The following is a 22,428-nucleotide window of genomic DNA, read 5'->3' as shown; positions in this document are numbered from 1 at the left end:
TACCTTCCCTACAATGCCCGGGCGAGCAAGGGAGTTCCACCCTTGCTATTACCAATCCAGCAGAGCCTATGGAGGAGGGTATGGCAAGGATATTACTGGGTACAGGAGAGGGCCCACCCCAAGGAGAACCCCCCGCCCCCCATGCTGCCTCACTGCTACCCCCCCGAACCCCTGAACCATCGCCTCCGCCCCCCAACAAGACCCCTGCTAACCAACCCCCAGACGACGCTATGGAGGGCTGGACCCTAGTCCAGGGGAAGCGAGGCAAGCGGAAGACTCGAGCTCCGCTGCATCCATCCGACGCGGAAGCCCCCCAGAAGACCAGGAAAGGAGGCACTGATATTGAGCCTCCCGCTACGGCCACGAGTGAGATCCATCCGCTGGTGTTGGGAGAGGAAGACGGACTGGCATTGGAGGGCAGAATCCCCCCTCCACGGGAGACCCTCCTCTCCGAGACTCCTGAGGACGCCCCTTCTGCCTGGATACCACCCGAACCCCCCGCGGACCCTGAGGCGACGGTTGAGGCGGGCCCTAGAGGAGAGGCCCCTGGGGTAGCAGGAGCTGGCCTCTCCTCCGAGTATGTGGAGATTGAGGCCCTAGATTTGACCCCGGGTCACCCAGGGAGAGGATGATCTACTGCCGGCTGGCCTCGAGCTGGGCAACCTTACCCCAGCCCCCCTTTCCCCATGCTCCCTCCCCCTAATTGCCTTCCTGGGCGAGCACCCTGCAGAAGGTGGTCCACCACCTGATGCCATGGCCGCCAAGACCACCACGGAGCCAGCGCCTAGCATTACTGGGAGCCCCCTCCTTAACCCTTGACTCTGCTCAGGAAGCACTTTCCTTTAGCTGCTTGCCTCCTGAACCCCAGAGCCTTACCCCTGCCCCGACCCCGTCCCTGCCCAAGTCCCCTCCTCCTGCAATGCTAATGCCGCCCCTGGGGTTATTTCCTTCCCGCCTTTCGCAGATTCCCCCCAGGGAGCAGTCTTTGCACTTTCTAGTCGCGACCCATTAGGAGTTGCAATTTTTTCCCTCCCATCCCCCTCCACCCCAAGGCGTGAGATGAATTTAATAACCGCAGCCTGTCAGACGCTCTGTCGGTGGTCCGCACCCTGTCTACCCACCTTAGCGGACCACAAGGCTGTATTAAGAGCCCCACCAGGGAATACCCCAGAAATTGTAACCCCACCCCCTCCATGAGCTGCGGCATGCACTATGGAAGTTTCTAGAACACACCCATGGTGCCCGCAATAGGGTACAGCTGGCTCTTCAGCTATGGGGGGACTTTGACCAAATCCTCCAGGCCACAAGGGCCCTTATACAGGAGGGCAGGGGGCAAGGAAGGCGCGGTGCTGCGGCTTCTGAAACGATCTACGCGTCCATGGGATGGGTCACGGGTTGCTGCGCAACCCACCGGGGGCCCTGAACACCCCCACCAACAAGAAACCCCCCCCCCCCCCAGCCCTCCACATGACGCCTCTTCTTTTTGCGACCCTGAATACCAGAGGCTGTAGGATGGCTCTCCACAGGTCCCAGGTGCTCTCTTACCTTCGGGAAGGGGGGTACTCTGTAGTTTTCCTGCAGGAGACCCATACGGACCTGACCGCCGAGGACAGGTGGCGGCTGGAGTGGGGAGACGGTGTATTTTTTAGCCACTTCACGACTTGACAAGCTGGAGTGGCGACCCTGTTCTCCCCCAAACTACAGCCCGAGGTGCTAGGGGTCACTGAGGCCGTGCCGGGCCACCTGCTGCACCTTCAAGTCCGTATGGAGGGGCTCGTGGTCAATCTTGTTAACATCTATGCCCCGCAAATGAGCTCAAGGCGGCCACAATTCTATCAGCGGGTGTCCGACTTTCTCGGCACCCTAGATTCGCATGAGGGCCTGGTCCTGGGAGGGGACTTTAACACCACCCTCGAGGAACGGGACCGTTCAGGGGCTGAGCCGAGCCCGGCTGCTGCGAATATTCTCTGAGGGATAGTTGAACATCACTCCCTAGCGGACGTCTGGCGTGACCATCACCCAGATGACACTTCCATGTTCACTTTTGTCTGGGTGGAGGCCCATCGGTCACACCACTCTCGGTTGGACCGTATTTACTTATCCCATTTCCATCTTTCACAGGCCCACTCCTCCGCCATTCAGCCAGCCCCATTCTCCGACCATCATTTAGTCACCATAACGGTCTCCCTCCGTGCAGAGAGACCGGGGCCGGCCTATTGGCACTTTAACAACAGCCTGTTGGAGGACGAGAGCTTCGTGACGTCCTTCCGGGAGTTTTGGCTGGCCTGGCGAGAGCAGTGGCGTGCCTTTCCTTGGTGCGGCGATGGTGGGATCTCGGGAAGGTGCGCGCCAAGCTCTTCTGCCGTGACTACACTCGGGGCACCAGCCGACGGCGAAATGCGGCGATAGAGCAGTTGGAACGGGAGGTCTTAGAGATGGAGAGGCGCCTGGCCGCCAACCCCAAGGACCCGTCCCTCTGCGGAGCGTGCCGGGAGAAGCGGGAGGAGCTCCGGGCCCTCGAGGACCACCGGGCCTGAGGTGCCTTCATTCGGTCCCGCATCCACCTCCTTCGGGAGATGGACCGCGGCTCCCGCTTCTTCTATGCCCTGGAGAAAACGAGGGGGGCCAAGAAACATGTCCCCTGCCTTCTTGCGGAAGACGGCACCCCCCTCACGGATCCGGAGGAGATGTGTGGGAGGGCCCGTGACTTCTACACAAGCCTTTTCTCCCCGGATCCGACCGATTCTGGCGCTTGCGGGGTGCTCTGGGAGGAACTCCCCACGGTCAGTGTGGGCGACCGAGACCAACTAGAGCTGCCTCTCACCCTGGCCGAGTTCTCGGAAGCCCTCCGTCGCATGCCCACCAATAAATCTCCGGGCATGGACGGGCTGACCGTGGAGTTTTACCGCGCGTTCTGGGACATCCTCGGCCCAGACCTAGTCACCATTTGGGCTGAGTCCTTGCAGAGCGGGGTCCTCTCTCTGTCGTGCAGGCGAGCGGTGCTTGCCTTGCTGCCGAAGAAGGGGGACCTCCGCGATTTACGAAACTGGTGTCCCGTCTCACTCCTTAGCACGGATTACAAAATCATAGCGAAAGCAATCTCGCTGCGGCTAGGGTCCGTGATGGCGGACGTGGTCCACCCAGACCAGACCTATACTGTCCCGGGTCGCAGCATTTTTGACAACCTATTTCTAGTCCGAGACCTTTTGGAACTCGGGCGGAGAGATGGTCTGTCGTTCGCCCTCCTGTCTCTTGATCAGGAGAAGGCGTTCGATAGAGTAGACCATAGGTACCTCCTGAGCACTCTGCAGGCGTTTGGATTCGGACCTCAGTTTGTGAGTTTTCTCCGGGTGCTGTATGCTTCCACGGAGTGTTTGGTTAGGCTCAACTGGACCCTGACTGAACCGGTCAGCTTCGGGCGAGGAGTGCGGCAGGGTTGCCCCCTCTCGGGCCAGTTGTACGCTTTGGCGATCGAGCCTTTCCTCTGTCTCCTCCGCAGGAGGATGACAGGGTTGGTGCTGCGGGAGCCAGAGCTGCGGCTGGTCCTGTCGGCTTATGCCGATGACGTACTCCTCGTGGTCCAGGACCTGGGCGACTTGGCGCGAGTGAAGGCATGCCAGGCCATCTATTCGGCAGCCTCCTCCGCCTGAGTCAGCTGGGTCAAGAGCTCTGGCTTGGCGGTGGGGGACTGGCGGCAGGTAAGCTCCCTCCCACCCGCGCTTCAGACCATCCGGTGGAGTGCGGGTCTACTGCTCTATCTTGGCGTTTACCTTTCCGCCATGCACCCTTCCCCGCCGGAGAACTGGAAAATTTAGAGGGCGGGGTGATAGAGCGGATCCGGAAATGCACGAGGCTACTCCGATGTCTCTCCCTCCGAGGGAGAGCACTGGTGCTTAACCAACTAGTCCTGTCCACGCTCTGGTACCGGCTCAACACCCTGGCCCCGGCCCCGGGTTTCCTGACCCACCTCCGGAGATAGATCCTAGTGTTCTTCTGGTCAGGAATGCACTGGGCCCCTGTTGGAGTTCTTCATTTACCCCTGAAGGAAGGAGGGCAGGGCCTGAAGTGTCTGTACACTCAGGTCCGTGTTTTCTGCCTCCAGGCCCTGCAGAGGCTCTTTTATAGTGCAAGTAGTTCGGCATGGAGCATACTGGCGCACGCCTTCCTGCACTGCTTCCAAGGGCTCCGTTACGACCGGCAGCTCTTTTATCTTTGTCCGAGAGGTTTTCCGCGAGACCTCTCCAGGCTGCCGGTCTTCTACCAGGACCTTCTCCGGGCCTGGAAACTGTTTCTAATGACCAGGTCCGTGGCGGCCACCATGGGAGCAGATCTCCTCACGGAGCCCCTGCTGCACAATCCCCAACTCCGTGTGCAGGTGGCGGAGTCCCGCCCGGTGCGCCAGAGGTTGGTCCTGGCGGAAGTCACGAGGGTCGGAGACCACCTGGACTACGACCGGAGAGATTGGCTGGATCCCCTGACGCTCGCTCGGCGCATGGGGCTCTCCAGCCCTCGTACCCCCCGGTGCGTACTTCGGGAGGTGAAGGCCGCCTTGACCCCTGCTGCTCGGGCTTATGTCAACCGAGCCTTGCGTGAGGGCGCACCCCGCCCATCTTCTACCCCAAGCCCGCCGGACCTTTCCATTGGGCCCTACCCTGCCGATCCCAACAAACCCCTCACCCTTTCACTGCAAGCCGGCTGCATGAACTGCAGCCGGTCAGTTTTCAAATTGCACCACGGAAATATTTATACACACTCACGCTTCATACCCTTCACGCCCACAGCCTGGTGTCCCGCCCCGATACAAAGTGACAGGACCTCCTGCCACCTTTGGAGGGTGAGCAACCTCGATGGGCCAGCCTGTATTCCACCTTGGTCCCGAGGCCTGTCGGGGACATCAGTTGGCGGCTCCTTCACGGAGCTGTGAGCACGGGTGTGTTTCTGACACGGTTTACCCCCATCCCGGATACTTGCCCTTTTTGTAATGTGAGGGAAACCCTGGTGCACGTATATTTAGAGTGTGCCAGATTGCAGCCCCTTTTCCGGCTCCTCACAAATATTCTATTGTGCTTTTGGCTTCATTTCTCCCCTCACTTTTTTATCTATACACTTCCCATCCGTGGCCCCACAAAAAATTGTGGGATCTCCTGGTCAACCTCCTCCTAGCCTTGGCTAGAACAGCCATTTATAAAACCAGAGAGAGGAGGTTGGCCCATGAAATGTCCTGTGATTGTAGGGCTTTTTTCCGATCCTCAGTACATTCACGTATCCGGGCGGAGTTCCTCTGGGCAGCGTCCACCGACTCCCTTGACGCCTTCGAGGAGCGGTTCTCTGCTCGGTGACTCCGTCTGACCCTTTGATTGAGGGGAAGAGCGAGAGATGCCAGCCCCAGCCGTTGCCGCTGTGGATACCATCATTACTGTCATCTAGGAGGGGTCCAATAATACATGGGTGTCTACCCCCCCACCCCTAAACCGCCCACCCCGCAGCTGTGCCCATCTTGCCGGGCACTCTCAGGAGAGGGAGGATCGGTGACACTGGGCGCGGCACTAGGTAACTCGAGGGGGTGAAAGACCATGAGTGTTGAGGAAGCCCCCCCGCTCTGGGCCACCAGGTAACTCAGGAGGGTGGAAGACCACGAGTGTTGAGGAAGCCCCCCCGCTCTGGGCCCACGCTAGCCTGAACACTTCTCCCTCCTGAAGGCTGCTGTGTTATACCTTCTGTTTGCATTGTTTTGTTGCATAGTTGTTTTGTTTCCTTTGGTAATTCTTGTAAGTGTTACCAATAAACTTCTTTTCTGTTTCCAAAAAAAAAAAATCTTCCCTGTTACCTTACCCAGGGAAAAGGGACCTACTTAGCCTGGGGCTAATATATCTGCCTTCTGTTACTCTCCTGTAGCCATCTGGCCCGACCCTGTCACATTGGATAAATATGTAATATTTGTATTGATTTATGTAATGTATGTAACTTTTCTCTCTTTCACAATATTTAATAAAAACCTCGTAAAGAATCAGGAATTAAATAATTCAGTGTGTGATTACTCTCTTATGTTACAAAGACTCTATGTGTATCAGTAAGAAACTTGTGGTTTCCTAAAGTCTACATAAAATTACATTTTTCTCTTTCAGGTTTTTCATTTTTTACCTTTAGTACCTTAAAGAGCATTGGACTTGCCCAAGCACCTAGCCTGCTTGGAAGGCCTTCCTTAGATAATCCTGAAGTCTTAGTTTTGAAAACACATGTAAGCTTGCTGTGTGGTGGCTTGGCTGGAGCAATAGCACAGACAATATCGTAAGTTTTGGTGGGATATGGGTTGGTTTGTTTTGGGGTTTTTAGCTGCACTTATTGAAGAAATTATATGCTATCTTGGATTAAGAATTTTTCTTAAATGTAATATTTCAGAGTTAAGCTTTTTTTACCTGATAGGTCAGAAACTAGAGTGCACTTATTTTATGGTGCTTCACTTTCTGAATGTGTTTTAATTTTGAGGATCTTTAAAAGTATATGTATCAGACCAAATCCTGCTGTCTTTATTCTGACAAATTTCCACCAAGGTAAATTAGAATCTTACCTAGAGTTGGAGTTGTTTTACACCAGTTCATTTTAAAACAAAATCATAGCTACAAATATATATTTAAGTTACTATATTTGGCATAGTTTATTTTTATTTCTCCCTCCTTCTCTACTCTCTGCCTTTGTCAGATTTTCTCCATGGCCCAGAAACAGGTGAATTGATTGGATTTATTTTTTTGGCATTTATTTTTTTCGAAACTATTTAATTACAAATGTCACACATGCATTTCTGTCTCCTCCCTAAATTCTGTTTTACACAAACTGGTTTATGCTCTGTCTGATCTTCATGTATCTTCTTTACTTCTGCCTAATGGAATATATTAAGATTCTGATTCACTGTTTTTAATTGTGCTGGCGGAAATCTCGATTTTTGGAGAACTTTCAGCTGTGTTGGGCACTGAGTTTGAGCCTTGACTCACTGTAAAAGGAACTTTGAAGTTTCACAGGGAACTTTATTTATATTCATGTGTGTGTATATATATACAAACAAACACTGTATTCATATTTTTGCCGTTCAAGTAGTTAAAATGCTTTCTTTTTTAACAAACAAACAACTCTCTTCTTTAGATATCCACTTGATGTAACTCGTAGGCGAATGCAGTTAGGATCAGCTCTTCCAGATGCTGACAAGTGCCTGTAAGCATTTTATTATACCATCCTTTTCAACTGTAGTAAGTGAATTCCTAAATGTATAAGTAAACCTCTTTGTTTAAAACTGATACATGATAAACTGTGCTATAGATTCCTTCATATTTTCCACTAGTGGAGAGGGTATTAGGTTTCTGTGCTCTTAACTGAGAGGGAAACTGTTTTTTTCTTTATTGTGATCTCTTAAAAATCACAGAAATGAATTCTGCGAATATGAGATTTTTATTGTTGAAGTTCTTTTGTGTTAGGCTTCAATTTACTACAGCTTCACTTGGCATAAATAAGCTCCAAGGGCCCAATCCTGCTTCTGTTGAATCTCGGGGCAGGTCTACACTACAGCCTGGATTGATGCTCTGAGATCGATCCACTGGTGGTTGATTTAGCGGGTCTACTAAAGATCGCTCTCCAGTCGACCCCTGTACTCTGCCCCCTACGAGAAGAGTAAGGTCAGTTGACGGGAGATTTTTTCTCCCGTTAACCCCTGCGGTAACTCGAGCTAAGGTACGTCGACTCCAGCTACATTATTCACGTAGCTGGAGATGCGTAGCATAGGTCAACTTACCGCGGTAGTGTAGCCATAGACATAGAATCGTAGGACTAGAAGGGACCTCAAGAGGTCCTCAAGGCAGGAGTGCAGGGGACGGTTGTGTCACCAACTTCTGTTGTCTTGAATGGTGCAGGATCTGGCCCCAATGTGAATGATTATTTTTTTCTTGTTTACTATCACTTTCTTGTAACCACAGTACTGATTGACAGTTCAGTTGTAGACACTGAGGGTATATCTACACAGCAGTTTAGGCCTGGGGCTGAGCCTGGGCTCAAGCCAAACCCCCCTTGCATTCACACTGCAAATGTGCTAACCTTGTTTAACCATGTTAAACTGTGACCTAGACTTTATTGCTTTCATGTGTGCATGAGGCCCTGACTTGACTCAAGTCCCAGAAGTCCTCCGGATGCATCCTAGAGAGCACAGCGCTGCATGTAGTCAGCACGGTGGCCGGAAGCACCATTACTACCTGGGAGTATGCTTTCTGTTCCTGCTGCTTTCGCTGCCATGGTTCCGGCTCTTCCTCGCTGCTGTGTAGAGCTTTCCTGGAGCAGGGAGCAAAGCCACCAGGCAGGAGGTGGCTACGGGCCACCAGCATGTTGTGGGTCGTTCCTCCCCCAGCCATGCTGAGCCAAGAGCTTTGCCTCTCTGCCTCCCTTCAAGGCAGCCACTTGGTCCCTGCTCCATACTCTGGCCCTTGCTCTTGGGCTCCCCCGCTCTCCCTGCTGTTACATGTTCAATGGCACACGGGCAACGTGCTCTGTAAAGGTAGCCAGTGGGAGTCAGCCCCAAAACTTCACGGCAGCCTCCCAAGAATCCCTTATCCCTGCCTCTCCAGGTGCATGAGGGACAGTGATAAGGGATCCTCAGGACATATTGCCCTTGACTGAAGGAAAAAAGGAACACATCTGAAATGAGAAAAAGGAATTAAAAACATGATGGCATTGTGCCAGGTGTGTAGCAACATCCAGTTGGCATTCTGATGCTTCATTGGCAGCTAATTCTGCTCTGAGATGGATTAATTTTCAGGTTTAAAATATAGTTGCCATAGTCCACACAGAGCTGGGATTTTTGGCACTTGTGAAGCAGAGAGGAGGACGACTAGGAAGTGGGGCGAGTGATTCAGTTATATAACTGGCCATTATCTTTGAAAACTCATGGCGATCGGGGGAAGTCCCGGGAGACTGGGAAAAGGCTACTGTAGTGCCAATCTTTAAAAAAGGGAAGAAGGAGGATCCTGGGAACTACAGGCCAGTCAGCCTCACCTCAGTCCCCAGAAAAATCATGGAGCATGTCCTCAAGGAATCAATTCTGAAGCACTTAGATGAGAGGAAAGTGATCAGGAGCAGTCAGCATGGATTCACCAAGGGAAAGTCATGCCTGACTAATATAATTGCCTTCTATGATGAGATAACTGGTTCTGTGGATGAAGGGAAAGCAGTGGACGTGTTATTCCTCGACTTTAGCAAAGCTTTTGACACGGTCTCCCACAGTATTCTTGTCAGCAAGTTAAAGAAGTATGGGCTGGATGGATGTACTACAAGGTGGGTAGAAAGTTGGCTAGATTGTTGGGCTCAGTGGATAGTGGTCAATGGCTCCATGTCTAGTTGGCAGCCGGTATCTATCGGAGTGCCCCAAGGGTCGGTTCTGGGGCCGGTTCTGTTCAATATCTTCATTAATGATCTGGAGGATGGTGTGGATTGCACTCTCAGCAAGTTTGCGGATGACACTAAACTGGGAGCAGTGGTCGATATGCTGGAGGGTAGGGATAGGATACAGAGGGACCTAGACAAATTGGAGGATTGGGCCAAAAGAAATCTGAGAGGTTCAACAAGGACAAATGCAGAGTCCTGCACTTAGGACGGAAGAATCCAATGCACAGCTACAGACTAGGGACCGAATGGCTAGGCAGCAGTTCTGCAGAGAAGGACCTAGGGGTGACAGTGGACGAGAAGCTGGATATGAGTCAACAGTGTGCCCTTGTTGCCAAGAAGGCCAATGGCATTTTGGGGTGTATAAGTAGGGGCATAGCCAGCAGATCGAGGGACATGATCGTTCCTCTCTATTCGACATTGGTGAGGCCTCATCTGGAGTACTGTGTCCAGTTTGGGGCCCCACACTACAAGAAGGATGTGGAGAAATTGGAGAGAGTCCAGCGAAGGGCAACAAAAATGATTAGGGGTCTGGAACACATGACTTATGAGGAGAGGCTGAGGGAACTGGGATTGTTTAGTCTGCGGAAGAGAAGAATGAGGCGGGATTTGATAGCTGCTTTTAACTACCTGAAAGGTGGATCCAAAGAGGATGGATCTAGACTATTCTCAGTGATAGCAGGTGACAGGACAAGGAGTAATGGTCTCAAGTTGCAGTGGGGGAGATTTAGGGTGGATATTAGGAAAAACTTTTTCACAAGGAGGGTGGTGAAACACTGGAATGCGTTACCTAGGGAGGTGGTGGAATCCCCTTCCTTAGAAGTTTTCAAGGTCAGGCTTGACAAAGCCCTGGCTGGGGTGATTTAGTTGGGATTGGTCCTGCTCTGGGCAGGGGGTTGGACTAGATGGCCTCCAGAGGCCTTCCAACTCAGTTATTCTATGATTCTATGAACTTTTCCATTCCCAGTGGAGTCATTGATGCTTTGATACTGTATTAAAGAAAAAACAACACCACCACCAGCTTTTATATCCATGCTAAATTTTTATTTAATACATTTGAATCAACCCTCTCCCTGCCCCCAAACACTTTGGCCACGTTATAAGAAGTAAGACAGTTGGACGGCAAAAAGTAAAGTAAAGAATACTATTTAGAGAAATGCAAGATTTTCTTTGGCCTAGGAGAGTGAGTTATCAGAGATGCAAAAAGAAAAGGAGTACTTGTGGCACCTTAGAGACTAACCAATTTATTTGAGCATGAGCTTTCGTGAGCTACAGCTCACTTCATTGGATGCATACCGTGGAAACTGCAGCAGACTTTATATACACACAGAGAATATGAAAAAATACCTCCTCCCACCCCACTGTCCTGCTGGTAATAGCTTATCTAAAGTGATCATCAAGTTGGGCCATTTCCAGCACAAATCCAGGTTTTCTCACCCTCCACCCCCCCACACAAATTCACTCTCCTGCTGGTGATAGCCCATCCAAAGTGACAACTCTCTACACAATGTGCATGATAATCAAGTTGGGCCATTTCCTGCACAGATCCAGGTTCTCTCACCCCCCTCCCAAAAACCACACACACAAACTCACTATCCTGCTGGTAATAGCTCATCCAAAGTGACCACTCTCCCTACAATGTGCATGATAATCAAGGTGGGCCATTTCCAGCACAAATCCAGGTTTTCTCACCCCCCCCACCCCCATACACACACAAACTCACTCTCCTGCTGGTAATAGCTCATCCAAACTGACCACTCTCCAAGTTTAAATCCAAGTTAAACCAGAACATCTGGGGGGTGGGGGGGTAGGAAAAAACAAGGGGAAATAGGCTACCTTGCATAATGACTTAGCCACTCCCAGTCTCTATTTAAGCCTAAATTAATAGTATCCAATTTGCAAATGAATTCCAATTCAGCAGTTTCTCGCTGGAGTCTGGATTTGAAGTTTTTTTGTTTTAAGATAGCGACCTTCATGTCTGTGATTGCGTGACGAGAGAGCTGAAATTGTGGAAAAGCAGCATCACTTGCCCCATAACCTCAGCCATGCGGAACGCAATGCCATCCACAGCCTCAGAAACAACTCTGACATCATAATCAAAAAGGCTGACAAAGGAGGTGCTGTTGTCATCATGAATAGGTCGGAATATGAACAAGAGGCTGCTTGGCAGCTCTCCAACACGAGTTTCTACAAGCCATTACCCTATGATCCCACTGAGAGTTACCAAAAGCAACTACAGCATTTGCTCAAGAAACTTCCTGTAAAAGCACAAGATCAAATCCGCACAGATACACCCCTGGAACCCCGACCTGGGATATTCTATCTACTACCCAAGATCCATAAACCTGGAAATCCTGGGCGCCCCATCATCTCAGGCATTGGCACCCTGACAGCAGGATTGTCTGGCTATGTAGACTCCCTCCTCAGGCCCTACGCTACCAGCACTCCCAGCTACCTTCGAGACACCACTGACTTCCTGAGGAAACTTCAGTCCATCAGTGATTTTCCTGATAACACCATCCTGGCCACTATGGATGTAGAAGCCCTCTATACCAACATTCCACACAAAGATGGACTACAAGCCGTCAAGAACACTATCCCCGATAATGTCACAGCTAACCTGGTGGCTGAACTTTGTGACTTTGTCCTTACCCATAACTATTTTACATTTGGGGACAATGTATACCTTCAGATTAGCGGCACTGCTATGGGTACCCGCATGGCCCCACAGTATGCCAACATTTTTATGGCTGATTTAGAACAACGCTTCCTCAGCTCTCGTCCCCTAAAGCCCCTACTCTACTTGCGCTATAATGATGACATCTTCATCATCATCTGGACCCATGGAAAAGAAGCCCTTGAGGAATTCCACCATGATTTCAACAATTTCCATCCCACCACCAACCTCAGCCTGGTCCAGTCCACACAAGAGATCCACTTCCTGGACACTACAGTGCTAATAAACAATGGTCACATAAACACCACCCTATACCGGAAACCTACTGACCGCTATTCCTACCTGCATGCCTCCAGCTTTCACCCTGACCACACCACACGATCCATCGTCTACAGCCAAGCTCTGCGATACAACCGTATTTGCTCCAACCCCTCAGACAGAGACAAACACCTACAAGATCTCTGTCAAGCTTTCTTACAACTACAGTACCCACCTGCGGAAGTAAAGAAACAGATTGATAGAGCCAGAAGAGTTACCAGAAATTACCTACTACAGGACAGGCCTAACAAAGAAAATAACAGAACGCCACTAGCCGTCACCTTCAGCCCCCAACTAGAACCCCTCCAACGCATTATTAAGGATCTACAACCTATCCTGAAGGATGACCCAACACTCTCACAAATCTTGGGAGACAGGCCAGTCCTTGCCTACAGACAGCCCCGCAACCTGAAGCAAATACTCACCAACAACCACATACCACACAACAGAACCACTAACCCAGGAACTTATCCTTGCAACAAAGCCCGTTACCAACTATGCCCACATATCTATTCAGGGGACACCATCACAGGGCCTAATAACATCAGCCACACTATCAGAGGCTCGTTCACCTGCACATCCACCAATGTGATATATGCCATCATGTGCCAGCAATGCCCCTCTGCCATGTACATTGGTCAAACTGGACAGTCTCTACGTAAAAGAATAAATGGACACAAATCAGATGTCAAGAATTATAACATTCATAAACCAGTCGGAGAACACTTCAATCTCTCTGGTCACGCAATCACAGACATGAAGGTCGCTATCTTAAAACAAAAAAACTTCAAATCCAGACTCCAGCGAGAAACTGCTGAATTGGAATTCATTTGCAAATTGGATACTATTAATTTAGGCTTAAATAGAGACTGGGAGTGGCTAAGTCATTATGCAAGGTAGCCTATTTCCCCTTGTTTTTTCCTACCCCCCCTCCCCCCAGATGTTCTGGTTTAACTTGGATTTAAACTTGGAGAGTGGTCAGTTTGGATGAGCTATTACCAGCAGGAGAGTGAGTTTGTATGGGGGTGGGGGGGGGGTGAGAAAACCTGGATTTGTGCTGGAAATGGCCCACCTTGATTATCATGCACATTGTAGGGAGAGTGGTCACTTTGGATGAGCTATTACCAGCAGGATAGTGAGTTTGTGTGTGTGGTTTTTGGGAGGGGGGTGAGAGAACCTGGATCTGTGCAGGAAATGGCCCAACTTGATTATCATGCACATGGTGTAGAGAGTTGTCACTTTGGATGGGCTATCACCAGCAGGAGAGTGAATTTGTGTTGGGGGGGTGGAGGGTGAGAAAACCTGGATTTGTGCTGGAAATGGCCCAACTTGATGATCGCTTTAGATAAGCTATTACCAGCAGTACAGTGGGGTGGGAGGAGGTATTTTTTCATATTCTCTGTGTGTATATAAAGTCTGCTGCAGTTTCCACGGTATGCATCCGATGAAGTGAGCTGTAGCTCACGAAAGCTCATGCTCAAATAAATTGGTTAGTCTCTAAGGTGCCACAAGTACTCCTTTTCTTTTTGCGAATACAGACTAACACGGCTGTTACTCTGAAACTTATCAGAGATGGTTCCAACCCTATAAAGATACTACATAGGATCAAATCCTGCTTCTTATTCATGTGGGTATTCCTGTTGAAGGAAATAAGACTTGTATCTGGGCAAGGACTGAAACCAGGACTTCAGTATTTGGCCCTATAAAATAAGGGATCCCCCAGGGGTGCTGCAGCAGATTGCACCCCAAGGCCTGGGGATGCACTTCACTGTTCTGCAGCCAGCAGCCCCCAGGCTGGGGTGAGCGTGCGTGTTTTTTTCCTCTGAAACCTACATTTTATGTCAAACATCAAAACAAACAGACAAAAGCAAACAAAAATACTCTTCATTGACCATTCTGTTCTAAAAATTAAGAATTGCAAAGTTTTATTTCAGTAGTTTGATGTTCTAGTTATTCTCAGAACCTTTTCCTGCCAGTGTGAATCAGCCTAAAGGTGGAGAGCACAGTTTTCAGATTGGATCGTAGTTTAGTATAAAGCTGTCTCAAACTGCATTCTTTCTACTGAAACAGCCACCAAAGGAGCTAATTATGCAGTTTATGTATTTGTGTGCCCCTTATGGGCTCCTGAGTCACATCAATAGCACCTCCACAGTCAGGAAATGGGAAGCAGTAAAGATTTCCCACAGTGCACTATGTTCTAGGGTTAGAGTGTTGACATTGAGGGGAGAGGGGCACTTGGCATTTTGGGATATGTTTACTTTGACTCAAGTCTGTGCAATTGCAGTATGGACGCCAGAACCCTAGGTTTGAGCATTGGTCAGAAAATTCTTAACCTAGGGTTAAAATGCAGTGAAGATGCTCAAGTCCAGGGTTCTCTGACACAGGTCAGCTAACTTGAGTTTCATGAACCCTAGGCTTATGTTGCTGTGTAGACAGTCTAAGATCAAATATCTCCGGCTCTTGCATAGTGCACTTTGGTAACACTAAGTGAAAACTCCATAATAAGACATTGTTCAAATCCGATTAAATTCACACTTTTACCAAGAGCTGGTATTAATTTGCATGGGGCAAATGGAAGTTGAAATCCATTATTTTTCTATTCAGTTATATAAACATCAATCTTTTTAGCTCATTACAGTTTTTTTTTTTATATATATATATATATATATATATATATATATATATATAATGTAGGTCTGATTACTGGTTTTGGTGATCTCTTGCTTCTTGGGCTTGCAGGAACTAACCATTATAAAGACACTAGGTCTTCCACTCAGTATCCCTATTAAGTTGGTATTTTGGAGGAATCCATATCTCTAGCTCCAAGGATGGATGGACAATGGTCATAATGTTGGTATTTGAGCATGGGGAAATAGAGAAAGTAAAAGTCCTCAAGTTTGGAGGATTATGGGAGATGTGTTCAGGGAATAATTTATTTGGTAGCCCGTGAATGCTGAGCCATCTTTCAGATCTCTGACAATATTTACTTTTTTTGGTCGCTATATTTTAGCATCTATTTGTTGATGGTTACTAGTTTCTTCTCTTCTGTAAGTTCAGAAAGAGGAAAAACAGTTATCTGCAGATCTAAAGCATATACTACTTCACTTATCAGTTAAAATAGGCTATTTATAAAAATTGTGCAGCTAGTATAGTACTCTTTTCAGAGATAATGTTTGGAAATTCATCTTAGTGCAGAGTCTGAAATACAGAATGTGTTCCAAATCTTTAGCCTTAAAGAAAAGGGGGTAGTCTTATGGTTAGCATAAGAACGGCCATACTAGGTCAGACAAAATGTCCATCTAGATCAGTATCTTGTCTTCTGACAGTGGCCAATGCCAGGTGCCCCAGAAGGAATGAACAGAACAGGTAATCATCAAGTGATCCATTCCCTGTCGCCCATTCCCAGCTTCTGGCAAACAGAGGCTAGGGACACCATTGCTACCCATCCGGGCTAATAACCATAACTACGATCCATGAATTTATCTAGTTCTTTTTTGAACCCTTTTATAGTCTTGGCTTTCACAACATCCATTGGCAAGGAGTTCCACAGGTTGACTGTAGGTTGTGTGGAAAAAATACTTCCTTTTGTTCGTTTTAAACCTGCTGCCTATTCATTTCATTTGGTGACCCCTAGTTCGTGTGTTATGAGAAGAAGTACATAACACTTCCTTATTTACTTTCTTCACACCAGTCATGATTTTATAGACCTCTATCATATCCCCTCTTAGTCATCTCTTTTCCAAGCTGAAAAGTCCCAGTCCTATTAATCTCTCCTCATGGAAGCCGTTTCATACTCCTAATAATTTTTGTTGCCCTTTTCTGAACCTTTTTCAATTCCAGTATATCTTTTTTGAGATGGGGCCACTAGATTTGCACGCAGTATTCAAGATGTGGACATACCGTGGATTTATATAGAAGCAATGTGATGTTTTCTGTCTTATCTATCACTTTCTTAATGATTCCCAATATTCTGTTCGCTATTTGGACTGCAACTGCACATTGAGTGGATGTTTTCAGAGAATTATCTACAGTGACTCTAAGATCTCTTTCTTGGGTGGTAACAGCTACTTTAGACCCCATCATTTTATATGTATAGTTGGGATTATGTTTTCCGATGTGCATTACTTTGCATTTATCAACATTGAATTTCATCTGCCAGTTTGTTGCCTAGTCACCCAGTTCTGAGAGATCCTTTTGTAGCTCTTTGCAGTCTGCTTGGGACTTAACTATCTTGAGTAGTTTTGTATAGTCTGCAAATTTTGCCACCTCACTTTTTACCCCTTTTTCCAGATTATTTATGAATATGTTGAATAGGTCCGGTCCCAGTACAGATCCCTGGGGGACACCACTATTTACCTCTCTCCATTCTGAAAACTGACCATTTATTCCTACCCTTTTAACCAGTTACCAATCCATGAGAGGACCTTCCCTCTTATTTTATAACAGTTTACTTTGCTTAAGAGCCTTTGGTGAGGGACCTTGTCAAAGGCTTTCTGGAAATACAAGTACACCAGATCCACCGGATTCCCCTTGTCCACATGCTTATTGACCCCCAAAGAATTCTAGTAGGTTCTCCTGGTCATTGCAAACCGAGCTATCTGTGTTTTTAATGATTGAATCCCTCATAATTATTACCTGGCTTTTCCCCATAACTGGAGTCATTGCCCCGCCCCCCCAACCCCCAGAGAGGTTGCCTCACTGTGAGAGGGTACAACAACATCATCTGGAAGGGGGGTCCCAGCTATGGGATTGTTTCCCTTTGCTTCAGTTGGATGTTCTCTTCCCTGAGACTGTCAGACCCAGGGTGGGACTGTTCTACTCTGTCCCGGAAAGTCTCATCTATGTACCTCTGTGTCTCCCTTAGCTCTTCCAGTTCAGCCACTGGTCTCCAAAGCCCGTACACAGTCTCTGAGGGCCAAGAGCTCCTTGCATCGAATGCATACATATGCCACCTGCCCATAAGGCAGGTAATCATACATGCTGCATTGGGTACAATAAACTGGATAGCCCCGACTCTGTTGCTGGACTTCTGCCTGCATTCTCTTTTTACTCTTGCAGCTTGTTCCTTTGTTGATGTTTTGTTTTTATCAGGGGGTATTTTTGGCTTTAAGTTTAAGGAATGTTAAATGTATCTAGCCTCCCCTCATATTCCCACTCTAAACTCCCTCGCAAAACTCCCCTTTTAGCCACTCCTGTTCACTAGCTCCTCTAGTCTCTCTTACGGGCAGGTTTTTTAAAGCCCTTGTCTTTCTGAGTAGCCCTGGCCCCTGGTTAACGGTCGATGGACGCTAAAGCGCTTAGGGATAAAAGCCTTGTTAAGAAGCTCTCAGCCTTGCTTAGCCGGCCGCTAGGCTCAGCGTATAGGTCCCCAAACAAACAGACCACAGGGTATATTTCAGTCAAGCAGCAAGCACACCACAAACACACACTAAGGCACTGGACTGAGGCTGAGATCTGCGTTCTAATCAAGTCTCTGTTACAGATTTCCTGTGTGACAACAGTTAGGGCTTGTTTGCATGGAGAGTTAGCATGCAGGAAGCTAGGCGAAAATCTGCAACACACTCGCTTGCCATGCATTAACTGGCCATGTGGACCTTGTTAGCATGCACAAAGTTCTGTAGTGCGCTTTGAGATGCACCGATGTAGACAAGCCTTTAATTTTTCTCTGCCTTAAAGTTCCTCATTTGTAAAATAGGTTAACATGTACATACCTCAGAGTGGCACTGAGAGGATAACAGAGAAACCTTTGAGGAGCTCAGATAGCTCGAGTGGTCACATGACTTTCATTAGCTATCCCATAAAATCAAAAAGTAACATGAAATGCCTTGTATTTAAGAAAATGATTTTCAATATTAAATAAATCTATGTATTGCATAAGGGCTTGGATTCTTTTTATCTTTTCAGTACAATGGTGCAGACACTGAAGTATGTATATAGACACCATGGAATACGAAGAGGATTATACCGCGGTTTATCTCTGAATTATATTCGTTGTATACCTTCCCAGGCTGTGGCTTTTACCACATATGAGTTTATGAGACAGTTGTTGCACCTCAACTAAATTTTTTTCCTTAAACTTCACTGAAAAACTACAGTTATCAGTCTTCATGTTATGTTTGTGAGTAAATTACTTGAAATGGGAAATTTAATCTGTCACTGTGAACTATTGGAATTTTAGTACTTAATTTTATTTGCCAAAAAAAAAAAAAAAGCATGGAGTAATAGAACCCTTTGGAGTCAGAACAGGAAATTGCCTAACATGGACATTAATTAGCTATAACCAACTCTTTGCACTTGTACTTGTAGGCTCCATTTGGTTAATACAAATAAATTATATAATTTACAACCATCACAGTTACAATGAAAGGAACCAGATTTTGATACGGGTTTCAAACTGTTTGCTGTTTAGCTTTATGATGTCATTCCAGGACTTTAATATTATTTATCATTGTATTGCTTGTTAACCCAGAAGTTAAATGTCTAATTTTCTTTATTAAATAAATTAACTTGAATAAAATGAACCTAATTTTCACTTGCTTGTGAGATTTTGTAAAAGTAGAACTTGGTAGCCCACAATTTAAGGGTTGCTTTATTTTATTGCATATGAATTGTTTGTGTACAATTAAATAAAGTAATGTTCTGTATCTTCTGATGGATAAACATTTCAAGAAATATGAAACTCTTCAACTGTTTCAATAAATACTAATAATGAGATTAATTTAAAAACAGAATCTTATTATTTGGAAGTCAGTAACTTTGCTTGTTATCTTTTAAAAACAATGCTATTACTAAGTATGCTATTAACTTAAAATAGGATCTGATAAATGAAAATTCCTACATTACAATAACAAATGTAAAACGGAGGTCTCTGGGCCCAATCCTGCAAGATATTGCATACCATTTTGTAAGGTGTTGAATGCCTTCAAGTCAATTTTTTGGAAGTTGAGGGCACTCTACACCTTGTCACATTAGCCCCGAAAAACATTTGTCTTTGTGTAGTGATGGAGGAGAAAGTAGAGACAAGACTGTGTATGCTGCAGCATTTACCTACCTGGACCATGTGCATACTTTTTGGGGAAGGGGAAAATAAAGGCTGTACTGGAGTTTGTTTACAACAGTGGACAGTAATAGTATTAATATATACAATGGGGATGTGTGCTATTCTGGCTGTGGAGTATAGTATACAGTATACTATTACTCTGATTTTTTTTTTTTCTGCTACAGTTGCTGCTCTTCTTGAGCTAGGAAATGACTTAACAGATCTGCTCATACATGATTTACACTGGTACAATTTCAATTTAAAGAACTTCTTCTTAGCTGAAGAAACTGTAAAACTAGAATAACTATTCTTTCAGTCATTTACTGTTAAGTAATGCAAGTTTATTTATTGATTTGTAAATATTTTGAGTGATGTCCTGGTAATGGATATATTAACTAAAATAGTGATTTCATAATCAATATCACTTATTTTTGACGACAAGGCCACAACCTAGAATTTGAGTTTATACATCAAGAATAACTTTTGTGGTTGGAATTTTTTTCATTTTATTAAAATATATATTTCTTTGATATTTACCAGTGTTATTGGCAAAGAATGAGATGTATTTGAATTTATTTTATTAAAAAACCTTGAATAACAATAAAATATCTTTATATGATTTGTAAATATTGCAGACAATAGAAATGCATGTTTCTGGAATTATACTATATTGCCCCTTGTAAATAAACATAAACAAAGTTGTCATGCTTGATTAAAAGAGACTACAATTAAGATTTTGGTCTGACTTTTAGTTTTATTTAAAGGAGAATTAATTGTGTTAGAAGCAACTCTTCAAGATTACAAATCATCAGGATTTAAATTGATTTAAATCATGATTTAAATTGATTTAAATCATGATTTAAATCACTCCTCAGGAAGACTCGATTTCATCATGGTTTTGTACATAAAAGTGCATTCTTGTTGGTTGTTATAACCTTAATACATATTCTTCACAACTTAGAGATAGATGTAGGTTTTGTTTTTAGAAGGTACACACTATATATTTTTAAACAGTGATTTATTTTGAAAACTTTTCAGATGAGTTTTACAGCTATATCAGAAAATGAATGATTGTTTGGTTATTTCATTTACCAAAGGTAATTGAAGCAGATATTTATGAAATCATTGGGAAGTGAACTATCTCCAATTCAACAGGTTAATCATTAATATCTGGAGGATTTTCTTGCCATGCTGTATTAGGAGGAGAACATCACCAGACAAACATTTAAATGGTTTTATTTAACTAAAACACAACGTTAAGTATTCTGGATTTTTTTCTTCAACAGCAAATATATAATATTTTAACAAAACAAGCATATGTCCCTCGCTTCTCACATTTATCTCCAGACTTCTTCTCCTTGTCCAGTTCTATTCTGCCCCCAAAAATCTTCTATTCATTGAACGTTTTGAAACTTGGCACTTTTAGAGAGAGGTAAGGGATTGACTCTGTGCACACAAATTTGCAGATGGGCAATAGAGTTGAAGTCTGTTATTTCTCACCTCTATATATTTATTTAAAAACATTTTTGCTGTTAACAAGCACGTTACTTCTGGAGACACAAATCCATAATTTAAGAACTGCAAAACTAAGCATCTCTGATTGTATCTTCTAGACTGAGCACTGCGTCCCATTGGGTAGATAGAAAGATTAACCTAAATAATCTATACAGAAGCCTGTGGAACCCCATACGATTGGGTCCCTAATCCATGAACAATTAGAACTCATTTACAAAACTTTTCTTAAACATTACATGAATATATTGTCTCACACTATAGAATTAGAATTTATAATCCCTGTTCCATGATGAGATGTCTTTGAGCTATAATTTATCTTAATTAAAACTAGATAGGTTTTTTCCTCAAAAAGCATTTTATAAAAAAAAAATCAGATTTAAATAAAAAAATCAGTTTTTGATTTAAAAAAAAAAAAATTGATTTTTATCCACCCTGCAAATTACTAAGCATATGTGTAGACTTAAATTGCAGTTGTAGTCTGAAGAACAACTCTGTAAAAACAGCATTGTGAGATTCTGTTTTGTTGATTTTTGTTTTTGTCTTGCAAGCTCTGTCAGTGGGGCTCTAGGATTCAAGCTTAGTTCTTTTTCCATTTTAGTATCATTGCAGTAATAAAGGTTTTGTAGACTAAATTCTGTGTTTAATAAAACATGTGAAGTCCCATTGTCTTCTGTGGGTTTGCACAGGTATGATTAGAATTTAAACAATCGTTTTGCTGCACAAGATGGAATAGAATCCAACACAAAAATATAACCTTACTGGCTGGTATTGTCAGCAGCAACAAGGGCCATGTTCAGTGTCTAGGGTTTCCTTTTAAAATTACAAAACAAAACTGACCGGAGCCTGCACCCAGAAATCTGGGAAAACTAAATACTTCCTCATGGTGCCTTTAATAAGCAGTACTTTCCCACTGGCAAGCACGAAGTCTGTGTATAAAACAAAGAAAACATTTATTAAGGGCAGAGGGAACACAGCACAGCAACATTGACTTAAAAGTATTTAAATAATTAAAACACCCACCCCACAGTATCTTGGGCAGTAGTCCTTTGCCTCAGTTTCCTCACCTTCCAGTGTGAAAGTCCACTGGACTTTAACACACCACTTCCCCCATCCCTTTACTGCATCTCACTCAGTTTGTTGTTAAAGGTTAGCAAAGTTACAGATCCCAGTGGTGCATTCAGATTGGTTCAATTCCAGCCCTTTCACTGGAGGAAGGGAAGGAATGCTGCTTAGCTCCTATGAAGAGATGCCTTGATACTCATCTCTGGCTTTGCAGCTGCTGCTTTTTTGCATCTAATTTAGCTGTCTTGGCTATGCAGGATTAACAGGTGTAAAAAGCGGTAAAAACTGTTACTAAAACAAGCAGCTCTGACTCTGAATGAATATAAAGAACAGATCTACCTAGTAAGATGGTGCCATTTTTGGTTTCACTTTTCAGAATAAAAATACACTTTTAAAGTGT

The 22,428-nt window shown here is 45.5% G+C and overlaps 1 protein-coding gene across 2 annotated transcripts in view; it reads left to right on the top strand.

The window, feature by feature from the left end:
* Positions 1–19,126, top strand: part of SLC25A16 (solute carrier family 25 member 16) — a 43,568-nt gene extending 24,442 nt beyond the window's left edge. For both annotated transcript variants that reach the window (XM_084635017.1, XM_084635018.1), the window contains 3 exons: positions 6,126–6,288; positions 7,138–7,206; positions 18,317–19,126. In XM_084635017.1, coding sequence (XP_084491143.1) covers positions 6,126–6,288; positions 7,138–7,206; positions 18,317–18,473 — 389 coding nt within the window. In that variant the 3' untranslated portion in view covers positions 18,474–19,126. The remainder of the gene's footprint in view (positions 1–6,125; positions 6,289–7,137; positions 7,207–18,316) is intronic.
* The last annotated feature ends 3,302 nt before the right edge of the window (positions 19,127–22,428 follow it).

Source organism: Lepidochelys olivacea (genome assembly GCF_965140295.1).
Source record: "Lepidochelys olivacea isolate rLepOli2 genome assembly, chromosome: 7".
Lineage (NCBI taxonomy): Eukaryota > Metazoa > Chordata > Testudines > Cheloniidae > Lepidochelys > Lepidochelys olivacea.
The sequence above is the reverse complement of the archived record's forward strand: the minus strand, read 5'-3'. Positions and strand labels throughout refer to the sequence as shown.